At 40.2% G+C, this 12,748-nt stretch overlaps 1 protein-coding gene across 1 annotated transcript in view; it reads left to right on the forward strand.

Moving 5' to 3' along the window:
* The first annotated feature begins 2,260 nt into the window (after positions 1 to 2,260).
* The window catches only part of LOC110506086 (CD151 antigen), a 52,698-nt gene continuing 42,210 nt past the window's right edge, over positions 2,261 to 12,748 (forward strand). Inside the window, exons 1-2 of the mRNA XM_036963963.1 lie at positions 2,261 to 2,474; positions 12,226 to 12,322. Of these exons, the coding sequence (XP_036819858.1) occupies positions 12,227 to 12,322 (96 nt within the window). The 5' untranslated portion in view covers positions 2,261 to 2,474; position 12,226. The remainder of the gene's footprint in view (positions 2,475 to 12,225; positions 12,323 to 12,748) is intronic.

The raw sequence follows: 12,748 nt of genomic DNA on the forward strand, positions 1-12,748 counted from the left end.
GGAGGGGACTATGGTGTTGAACACTGAGCTGAAGTCTATGAACAGCATTCTCACATAGTTATTTCCCCTCTTGTCCAGGTGGGAGAGAGCAGTGTGAAGTGCAATTGAGATTGCGTCATCTGGGGATCTATTGGGATGGTATGCGAATTGGTGTGGGTCCAGGATGTCTGGGTTGACGGTGTTATGACCAGCCTTTCAAAGCACTTCATAATAATAGATGTGAGTGCTACAGGGTGATAGTCATTTAGGCAGGTTACCTTGGAGTTCTTAGGAACAGGGACAATGGTGGTCAGCTTGAAACATGCTGGAATTAGGGGAGATTGGGGAGATTGGTCTGCACATGCTTTTGTAACAGCATTGCTTCCGTCCCTCTTCCGCGGCCCTTGTAGAGCAAGAGGAACAACTACTTTAAGGCCTCAGAGCGAATGACATCACCGATTGAAACGCTATTAGTTTATTGTGTAACCGATGTGAACTGGCTAGCTAGTTAGCGGTGGTGCGCGCTAATAGCGTTTCAATCGGTGACGTCACTTGCTCTGAGACCTTGAAGTAGTGGTTCTCTTGCTCTGCAAGGGCCGCGGCTTTTGTGGAGCAATGGGTAACAATTCTTCGTGGGTCTCAGAGCGAGTGACGTCACCGATTGAAACGCTATTAGCGAACACCACCGCTAACTAGCTAGCCATTTCACATCGGTTACACTTTGAAAACGCACCCTGGTATTCCGTTTGCCACGGCGGCCTTGCAAGTGTTAACCGGTTTGAAAGATGTACTCACATTGGTCATGGAGAGTGAGATCAAACAGTCATCCGGAACGCAGTGACTTTCACGCAACACTCAGTGTTGTATTCTTTGTATCGAGCATAAAAGGCATTTAGTTCATTTGAGAATTGTGCATCACTGGGCATCTCACGGCCAGGTTTCTCTTTGTAATCCATTATAGTCTGCAAGCTCTGCCACATACAACGACCATCGGAGCCAGTGTAATAGAATTCCACGTTCCTCCAATATTTGTCCTTTTGCATGTTTGATGTCGGAGATCGTAGCTTCACTGTATGCCTCCAAGTCCGTGTCCTGTTTCTTGTAAGCGGTAGCCCTGCGCGGATATTGCCTGTATTCCATGGTTTTTGGTTCATCGGACCACTTCTGTATTGAGCGCATCACTGATTTTTCCTAATTGAGCTTTTGTTTGTAAACAGGAAGCAGGAGAATATAATCATGGTCAGATTTGCTGAAGGGAGGAGGAGAAAGGGCCTTATAAGCGTTTCTGTGGGTACAATGAAAGTGTTCTAGAGTTTTAGTGCCCCTAATGGTGCAGGAGACTTGTTGGTAAAAGTGAGGTAGAATGGATTTGACTCCCTGCATTAAAGTCTCCGCCCACCAGAAACACTGCTTCTGGGTGAGCGGTTTCTTGTTTGTTTACGGCCCCATGCAGTTCGTTGAGTGCCAAAGTGGTGTTGGCTTGTGGAGGGATGTATACAGCCGTGATGAATATGGATGACAACTCTCTTGGTAGATTAAAGGGTCTGCAGCTTACCATGAGGTATTCTATATCAGGTGAGCAAAAGGTTGTGATTTCCTTCAAGATTTGTTTATGAAGAGACACACTGTACTCTACTTTGCTGTTCTTGGATGTCCAAACTTGTGAAACATAGATGTCTATGATTGGTTCAGACTTGGTCCGAACCAGACCAACCAAATTTGGTCTTGTTTGGGGACAGAGCTCATTAAAATAATAGCCAGTGTGTAGAATAATACCCAAACATGCAAAGGAGGATATTGCATATTTTTACATTTGTGTACCTATTTAGGATACATCACCATTAAGAGAATGACATTCATATTCATAACTATTAATTTATGTGTAGTATAAATCAGGGACCCATTATGAAATTCAGTTACCTCAATTATGTGACTTGATGAAAATCCAGTTCACTTACTATATAGTTCAATAACCAAAACATTTTTTTTTCAAAGTCAATGTGTCATGTCATAGCCAGCGGACACCCCATTCTTTCTGCAGACATCCTTGTATCTTAATTCAGAGCAGATATTTAATAGTTTTCAGGAAAAAACGGGAACACACAGAATAGAGCGCACAGCTCTTCCAGTAAATATTAACATTTACAGTGAACATTATTAAAAGTAGAGCTTGTGCATAGAGTTATGGTTTGTTCAACTTTGAAATCAATGTTTATTTTTTGTTTGGCAATACGTTTAAAAAATCCGTTCCCCGTTCGCAAAGCAGCAACAGAATTGCCTCAGGGCTTGAAAAAAAAAAGCAAGGTGATTGGGGTGGAGTCGACACGACCTACTGTGCAGTCACAGACTCCAGTGGACTAGCTACTCACAAGTTTAGCATTTTGCGCTTTGGTTTGGACAATTGAAGGAATCCCTGAAAATATATAGTTTTAAACGTCACTATCTATTATTTTGGATACATCAACGCCTTGCTACTTGTAACAACACAGCCGCAGGTAGGTACGGAGCAGCAGCTTCAAGCTTGTTACTTTGTAAAACATTAACATGTTCGACAGCCACAATGTTGCAATTCACAGAAAAGTTTAATTTAAACGTCCCGTTTTGGATTATAATGCAGCCTATTTATTGATTATTTTAGTGATACCAAGCAGGGTTTAAATATCAATTTGAACGTATTACTGCGGGAAAGTGATTGTTGTCTAGCTAACTTTAGCATGTAGGCTAGGTTAGTTCACAGGAACACAGTAATTATATATTTTTTGTGAATCGAGTTACGCAGTCAGTGATTACGTACGCCAAATATTCTTCAGAACAGGGATCATCAACTAAATCTCCCCCTGCCCGACTTGCTTGTTAGTGGAGATTTCCGCTCTTCACTCCGTTGTCAGTTTAGCCTACATTTCACTGATCTTCGTAGCAGAAAGCATGTTGTGTGTGTCCTTCAAGGCAGCTGTCAATGATTACGTTAACCTGCGTTTAATTGTTTTTATTTTTATGGCGGTTTGATCACGGGGGAGGCACTAGTAATGTCTGCAGTTTTCGTTTTGGCTATTTGTTTCAAGTGTATTAGTCTATAAATAAATTTCTTTGCAAAATTCGTCATCTCCCCCATGTCTTATTCGACTAGTAGTTGTTCTGAAATGTTTATTGCTTGCCTACATTTTACTCCCTCTATGGGCGGAGCATATAAGAATGCAAGAAGCCCGAACAGATATATTTGACTAAAACATTTCGTTATTTCAAACCTTGGCTCACATTTTGTATGGTCACATACAGTGCCATGCAAAAGTATACACACCCTTTGGAATTCTTTTCATTTTAATGTGTTACAAAGTGGGATTAAAATGTATATTATTGTCTTTTTTTTTTGTCAACAATCTACACAACACTAATGTCAAAGTGTAAGATTTTTTTTGTTTCTTGGGGGGGGTAAATACACAATTCATAACTAAAATCTAGTCGTTGTGTAAGTATTCGGCCCCTTTGTTTAGACATTTAAATGAGTTCAGGAGTACAATGTGGCTTAACAAATACAGTTGAATCCCACTTTGTAAAACAATAAAATGAGAAGAAATCCAAAGGGTCTGAAGACTGGTAATACTTTGGAATAGATAAATAAAATCACCCGCTGTCCGCCAGTGGTGGAACCCTGCTTGAGAACATGGTTTATTACCCAACCTATTTTCTTTTGTTCTTTGTCATGTAGCCTATTTTGTATGACAGTTGCATGCAATTCAAAGGCTATAATTGTAATTTATGGCGTTTCAATGAGGTGCTTCATTTGAATTTCCTACAACCCCCATCAAAATAATTATGTTTGAAATTGTTAACAAACTATTGTACACTGTAATAAGTATCAAATTGTATTTGTCACATGTGCCGAATACAACAGGTACACCTTATAGTGTAATGCTTACTGACAAATTCTTAACCAACAATGCAGTTTTAAGAAAAATACATAAAATAAATAAAAGTAACAAATAATTAAAGAGCAGCAGTAAAATAACAACAATAGCGAGGCTATATACAGGGGGTACTGGTGCGGGGGCACCAGTTAGTTGAGGTAATATGTACATGTAGGTAGAGTTATTAAAGTGACTGCATAAACAGAGTAGCAGCAGAGTAAAAGAGGGGGGGGGGGGATGCAAATAGTCTGGGTAGACATTTGATTAGTTGTTCAGTAGTCTTATCGACTGGGGGAGTAGAAGCTGTTTAGAAGCCTCTTAGACCTAGACTTGGCACTCCGGTACCTCTTGCCATGCGGTAGCAGAGAGAACAGTCTATGACTAGGGTGGCTGGAGTCTTTGACAATTTTTAGGGCCTTCCTCTGACACCGCCTGGTATAGAGGTCCTGGATGGCAGAAAGCTTGGCCCCGGTGATCTACTGTGCCGTACGCACTACCCCCTGTAGTGCCTTGCATTTTTTTAAATAATTATTTATTACAAAAACACCAAGGAAGGGGTAACATTAAAGTATTACATAAAGGTCAAAACACTATCAAACATGTGCAACAGAGCCATCCTTATGTGTGCACCCTCATCCTTATGTGTGAGGGTGCGTGTGCATGATAGTGATATAAAATAAATGTCATAGTTTCCTCTTCCATGATCACAATCTTGTGAAGCCCGAACCCTCCAAAATCCCCCCACAGTTCCCCAAAAGTTCTCCCTCAACCATTCGAGACACCTACCACAGCACCCCCCCCCCCTCCCAGAAAAAAAACTAATTCATTCCATTCCCCACCCCCAAGAACCCCCCAATGCACCAACAACCAAGAGAATGAACTGAAGAGAAATAGGAAAAGACAGAAGAAAACAGCAAACAACAATGCAAAAAATAATACATTTAAAACAAAGGACATCAAGGACAACTGAAATCATAACATATAAAGTAGGCATTGCTGTTTGTGTGCATGTCTGGCACTATTACATGTGTATATGCATGTGTACAAACACCTGTACGGCATCAGCCTCAGGCAAACCGGCATTAGTTGTAAAAACACTGCCACTTAGTATCATTCAAATGTACTTTTATTATGTTGTATTTTGACTTTTTTCCCCCTTCATCATTCTCTCTCTCACACAGCAACTCCACTCCCACTTGTCTCCAATTCCACATCCCAACCCTCAGCTTTCCTCAGCCCATCCCATCTATCTCTGCTGGCCACCCACTTCGTGTTTCTACGCAACACATACCATTCAACTATGCTATGATGTTTAACGTACAATTTGAATCTATCTAATCGAATAGAATCTACAGATTGCGTGTTGAAGATAAATACTTTTACTAAGAGTTAGTATATTAGTAATTGACTGACCCGGTCTCTCCAGATCTCCTAACAGTACTATTTCTAGGGTCAATTTTAGATCAATGCTATTTTCAGCCATACCTGAGACCAGAAACAGGCTACCTGAAGGCAATACCAAAATAAAAGGTTTATTGATTTTGTATCCTCACAACAAAATCTACAGAGCTTCAATGATTTTATGCTCCAAATATTCAACATTTTGTTGGTGAAAAGAATTCTCTATAATAATTTTAGCTGAAAAGCACAAAGTCTTGAATGTTACGTTGTTTTATATATCAACTCATACACCCTATACCATGGAATCGGTACATCAAAAATCTCTTCCCAACTATTTTGTAATCTGTATGGCACAGTTGTCAATATCCTGGTCCTCAAATGAAACTGGTATACTTTCCTATTTATGCACATTTTATTCCTCTGCCAGTTTTGATCCTTTATATTGGGCAGACAGACCAGTTCCCTACCTCCTCCATTTTTGGGGCAATGCTGTAATCAATTGGTTGTACTCTTAGATTGAGCAGACCTTACTGTACAATTTTGATAACTCCATGAAGGCCATAACTCTACCATTACAATTTACAATATCATTTAAGAACAAAATACCCTTTTCAAACATCTTTCCCATAAATACAGCTTTTTGAGTTCAGCCATAATATTTGCTCTATCTTTTCAGGGGGATGAAATTGAAATTGTAGCCAGCTCTGCAATGCTTGTTTGAAAAAGACAGATACTTAGAAAAAAGTATAATTTTCAGTTAATCGAAAATGAGATCTGCACAAAGTCAAAAAGGTCATTTTTAAACAATGGATGAGCTTTTCTTATTAATCTACTTGAGAACCATTTAGGGTTCAAATAAAACTTTTGAATGAGTGAAGCTTTTAGAGAGATGTTTAGTGCTTTTATATTTAATAATTGCAACCCACCCAATTCATATTCATTATATAGATAGGCAAATTTTATTTTGTCTGGTTTAGCTTCCCAGATAAAGCGAAATATTTTTTGCTCATATGATTTGAAAAACAAATCATCAGGAGTAGGCAGCGCCATAAGTGAGTAAACTGAGATATGACTAAGGAGTTAATCAGGGCAATTTTTCCATAAATAGACAGGTATTTACCTCCATGGTTGCAGGATCTTGTCTATTCTTCAAGTTTTCTATTGAAATTCATTGTGGAGTGTTTTGTGATATGAATACCGAGTATGTCTACTTCACCATCAGCCCATTTTCTAGGTAAGCTGCAAGGTAATGTAAAATGTGTATTTTTTTAAGGATCCAATACGTAATATTGTACACTTATCATAATTAGGTTTTAGTCCAGAGAGTACAGAAAAGTTATCTTTAATGAGACATTGCAGGGATCAAGCTTGCGGACTTAACATAAAACCCTGAGTCAGTGGCATACATGGACACCTTTTGTTTTTAAGCCTTGGATTTCTAATCCTCTAATGTTGTCATTGGATCTGATTTTTAATTGCTAGCATTTCGATGGCCATAACGAATAGATATGGTGACAGCGGACACCCTTGTTTAACACCTCTTGACAATCCCAAATCTCTGAGAAGTAGCCGTTATTTACTATTTTACACCTGGGGTTGCTATACATTATTTTTACCCATTTTATAAGAGAATTACTGAAATTGAAAAAATTCAGGCATTTATAAATAAAATCCAGGCTTACTTTATCAAATGCCTTTTCAAAATCTGCTATAAATACCAATCATCTCCTTTGTTTTGATCACCTTGAGGGAGAGGTTGTTGTCCTGGCACCACATGGCCAGGTCTCTGACCTCCCTATAGGCTGTCTCGTCGTTGTCATTGATGTTGTTGTGTCATCGGCAAACTTAATGATGGTGTTGGAGTCGTGCCTGGCCGTGCATTCATGAGTGAACTGGGAGTACAGGAGGGGACTGAGCACACACCCCTGTGGGGCTCCTGTGTTGAGGATCAGTGTGGCGGATGCGTTGTTACCTAACCTTACCACGTGGGAGCGGCCCGTCAGGAAGTCCAGGATCCATGGCAAAGGGAGGTGTTTAGTCCCAGGGTCCTTGGCTTAGTGATGAGCTTTGAGGACACTATGGTGTTGAATGCTGAGCTGTAGCCAATGAATAGTATTCTCACATAGGTGTTCCTTTTGTCCAGGTGTGAAAGGGCAGTGTGGAGTGCAATAGAGATTGCATCATCTGTGTATCTGTTGGGGCGATATGCAAATTGGAGTGGGTCTCGGGTTTCTGGGATAATGTTGTTGTGAGCCATTACCAGCCTTTCAAAGCACTAGCTACAGACGTGAGTGCTAAGGGTTGGTAGTCATTTAGGCATGTTACCTTAGTCCCTGTGCCCAAGACACTATGGTGGTCTGCTTCAAACATGTTGGTATTACGGACTCAGACAGGGAGAGGTTGAAAATGTCACTGAAGACACTTGCCAGTTGGTCAGTGCATGATAATCCATATGGCCCTGCGGCCTTGTGAATGTTGCTCGCTGTTCTGATTTCTAGAAGCTCTTTTCGGTCATAAGACACGTTGGCAGAAACATTATGTACAAAATAAGTCACATATAACACAAAAAAACATGCACAATTGGTTATGGGATTGTAAAACGTCAGTCATCTCCTTCAGCGCCATTTCTTAATATGCAAGTTGTTTGCAAAATACCCCAAAAACTATATATGAATTATTTGAATGTCTTTTATTTATCATTAATCTAATTAATAATAGTTTGACTAAGCACGTATAGGCCTATAGCCAATATAAAATAAAATAAAATAAAATAATAAAAAAAATAAAAAATAAAATAAAATATAAAAGTATGCGAATGTGAAGGAACATGGTTTTCTTTTGTCAAGTCCTAAACATGTCTGGAACTGGAAGGGTTCAATGCCTTCAAATACTTGAATGATCCGTCATGCACAGGAGAGAAGTCGGTGATTACTCATAAGTTGTGAGCCTATTTCACACAGGTGTGGTGTGTCTGGGGGTATTTCTGCTTGTCAGCGGTCTTGTATTGAGCGGTAGGCGACTCAATTAAGATTTGAAAGAAAAAGGGGGATTTCAGTGTTCAGTGTTCAAAATTTGAACATTCATGTACGTTCTCAGTGTTTTGAACCCTGTGTATTGAAAGAGCCTTTAGATTTTTGTATATCTCAGATTTTGAATTTTAAGTTGGACCTCTAGTGCATTGTCCTTCTCCTGTATACATTCATTTTCTTTACTCAGCTGTACCATTTATGTACATAATACAAGAATGAGTTCCTGTCAAAGGTTTGTTTGAATTTAATCAACAGGGACACACTAAAGGGGTCCACCCTAACAGATGGTCAACAGACACAGGGCAGGTTCAGTCAACTGACCCCCACACAAATACAGGCCTACACACACTGTAAAACCACGAATGCTTGATGACGTAATCTACATTGTCTGCTAATGCCAAATGTAAGCATGGTGTGCTTACTTAATAAGTTGCTGGATATGGAGTTCTCTATATTAGATGCCAGAAAAGTTATTCCACCAGAAATAGCTTTGGCTACTGTATGTTTAACATTTTGGTTTTGGAGACACACAAGTGTGATAGGGATGTTAATGTCAGCAAGTCCTATTCATGCCCGCATCCTTTTTGTGGGCCATGTGTGACTATTTTTTAAAAACGTTTATGTATTCTTTGGTGACCATGCCCTCCTTTTCCCTGTGGATATAAACTCTGTATGATCTCACTGGTTTTATGCTCCTCAACCCACCTGAAAGGGCATCCACAGACACAAATTAACTCAATGACTAAGCGTGTAACTCATTGGGGTGTTGACTATATATGTTCAGACCAACTTTTGATCTCATATATAGAGAGACAATGTTATAGATATGACCTTTTATCAAATAAATCCAAATCAATTATTGGTCACATGAATTAAGTATGCACTCTCACAGTAAAAGACGGTAATGGTCAGATCATGCAGCATGAGAACGCATGATGCTGCTGTGCTCAGTGTTATAGTGAATATAAGCCCATTCAAACAGCTCAGTACAGCACAATGCAAATGCGTCTTCATTCCACAGCTGTTGTTTGCTTTGTAACCTCTTCCCTATGCTGGCCGGCAGTAGCCTATTACATTAGGCTCTGAGAAGGCTGTCTTGCATTTGTGTGTGTGTGCGCACGAGTGGTGTAGAGAAGGCAGTGAAATTACAGTAGAGAAGGCTCTTATATTTGTATTACAGAAAGCTTAGACTAGTACACTCTGGTGCGGCCTGTGTGTGTGGGAGAGACAGAGAGAGACAGACGGAGGAGGGGGAGAGGGCAGGTCTAGACTTGACCGATGAGTTAAAGGTGCTGTATGGCCTTTGCATGCCTCCGGAGGCTCCGCAATTGCGTCACACCCTCCATACGGAGCCTCAAACCACGTTTTTTGTTTAACTTGGGTCAAATGTTTCAGGTAGCTTTTCACAAACTTCCCACAATAAGTTGGGTGAATTTTGTCCCATTCCTCCTGATAGAGCTGGTGTAACGGAGTCAGGCTTGTAGGCCTCGCACATGATTTTTCAGTTCTGCCCACAAATTTTCTATGGGCTTGAGGTCAGGGCTTTGTGATGGCCACTCCAATACCTTGACTTTGTTGTCCTTAAGCCATTTTGCTAGAACTTTGGAAGTATGCTTGGGGTCATTGTCCATTTGGACGACCCATTTGCAACCAAGCTTTAACTTCCAAATTGATGTCTTGTGGATATATTGAAGCGACATCCCATCATTTTCCAGCTTCATGACGCCATCTATTTTGTGATGTGCACCAGTCCCTCCTGCAGCAAAGCACCCCCACAACATGATGCTGCCACCCCTGTTCTTCACAGTTGGGATGGTGTTTGGCTTGCAAGCCTCCCTTTTTCTCTCCAAATATAACGATGGTCATTATGGCCAAACAGTTCTATTTTTTTTCATCAGATCAGATGACATTTCCCCAAAAAGTACGATCTTGTGTAGTTGCAAACCGTAGTCTGTCTTTTTTAATGGCGGTTTTGGAGCAGTGGCTTCTTCCCTGCTGAGCGGCCTTTCAGGTTATGTCGATATAGGACTCGTTTTTCTGTGGATATAGATACCTTTGTACCTGTTTCCTCCAGCATCTTCACAAGGTCCTTTGCTGTTGTTCTGGGATTGATTTGCACTTTACGCACCAATGCACGTTCATCTCTAGGAGACAGAACACGTCTTCTTCCTGAGCGGTATGACGGCTGCGTGGTCCCATGGTGTTTATACTTGCGTACTATTGTTTGTACAGATGAACGTGGTACCTTCAGGCGTTTGGAAATTGCTGAAATTGAATTTAGGCAATTACTGAACTGATCAATTGGCTCAGTTGGGAACAGAACCCGGTTTCAACCGGTCCCAAGATTAAAGTGATCACAACTGCAGCTGTTGGATCACTTCAGAGTTCGTATCTACACCATAATCAAGATGCTGGATGGACTGCAGCTATGCCTGACACAAAGATCTATCGCGGACACGAAAATTATGTTATTGCGCATGGATACAATGCACCTCATTTTGGCCAGATAGTCTGCTGACTTACTTCCCTAAAGTGACTCCGACTCGACTACTATTCCCCTATTACTTTACTTCAGAGATCGGAAACCACTAGCCTAGCTACTAGTTACTTTGTTTACTTCCTGTTGTCTTGGTTTCCTTTCTTGAAGTCCAATAGTAAGACGCTCCTTCGTCCCGCCTCTTCTAATCATCAATCTTAGAACCACGAAGCAGCATATCAATGGATTACAGGTAATATGGAAGATCTTTGCGCTAGAACGAAGTATGTCTTTTATTTTTGACATTTTACATTTGTACAAATTTATTTTGCAGTTCAATGCAGAGACACCAGTGGTTGTTTATGTTACGATAAATAGACGTTGTTTGTCACGCATTTTTAAAAATACAGAAACCTAAAAACTGTCTGGGGTAGCGTTACTGACAAATGTCCAGTGTTTATAAAGGGCCCAGAAGTGTGTTTGGGGCAACTTACCCTTTAAGCCCAGTTGCATTGAAACATTGGGAGAGTGTGTTGATATCCCTAATATTTTAATGAACACAAGCATAAATGTATTTTTGTTAAGATTTAAGTATGCATCTAGCCATCTGCCAAGATTAGGAACAATTAGAAACTTATAGAAAATTCTGTACTCCATGACGTTTGGAGTGGACAGGTAGTAGTTGATGCAGAGAGAGAAGAATTAGATCAGGGTTCAGGGATAGAAGACCGACAAGTGGTGGAGAAAAATGCAAACAAACGAGGGACAAGATACAACAGTTCAGAGGGAGATTTGAAACTTTCTTCAGATAGGCTTTAGGGAAGTCAAGTTGAACTAATTAACTAAAATAGCAGTGCAGCAAATGTGAATGAGCTCTCAGTTAATTCATAGAAATGTGTGTGTGTGTGTGTGTTATGGTCTTTGTGTATGGCTTCTTAAATAAAGTCACAACTTCCCATGAAAAATGTATATTTAATAATAATTAGGGCAGTATGTTAAAAATATTTTAAGACATAAATCAAAAAGTTCACTTTTGAGCTATTAATAATATTTTTTACATTGAATAAATCTTATTTAACATGTTTTATTTCATAGTATAAACATACTCCATATTTTAGAGCACACTATAAGGAGTATAATGACACCAAGATGTTGTTCCTACCATGTATGGCTCGCGGATCATATACAAGCCTCCTTTAAGGCCCTATGTCAAAAAAATAGATTTTCTCAATAATGGTTTGTGATACGAATGTAAAAAGCATGTTAAACATCCTTACTCCAATAAAGTTTTTATTTGAGAATTGCCTGAACGATCTGTGATAGCAAAAAATAGGATTACTCTGTGTCTGGGGAAACTGGCCCCAAAAAAAACAACAACAGATTCAAGGTTAACTGTTTGAACATTTTCAAATCCACCTCTCTCTTTCTCCTGCAGCATGGGGGCACCACCAACAGCGTACGACGAGAAGAAGGAAACATGTGGGACCGTCTGTCTGAAGTACCTCCTATTCACATTCAACTTCCTTTTCTGGGTGAGTCTGTCTGTGTGCCTGCATGTGACTTTCATGCTGGGGAACATATTTCCGGTGTGTTGGTCTGTGGACAACACCACCAGGCATTCCATCCCACGTTCACTATCACACAACTGTGCTACCCAGCCCACTAGACTGAACAGCTAGTCAGCCACGCTGGGGGAATCCACCAGGGAAATCTCAAATTCTACTACAATTACGATTCTGTTCCTTTACAATGTTGTCAGTGTCAAGATAACATTATGTCGGGGTGATATTTAAGTTAGCAGCAGCTACTGTATTTCCTCTGTGAAATCTTATTTAATATATCTAATGCAGTGCCTTCAGACAGTATTCACACTCCTTGACCCCCCCCCCCCCCCCCCCCCCCACATTGAATATCCCTTTGAGCATGTTGAAGTTATTAATTACTGTTTGGATGGTGTA

Source organism: Oncorhynchus mykiss, chromosome 26, assembly GCF_013265735.2.
Source record: "Oncorhynchus mykiss isolate Arlee chromosome 26, USDA_OmykA_1.1, whole genome shotgun sequence".
In the NCBI taxonomy this organism is placed as follows: domain Eukaryota; kingdom Metazoa; phylum Chordata; class Actinopteri; order Salmoniformes; family Salmonidae; genus Oncorhynchus; species Oncorhynchus mykiss.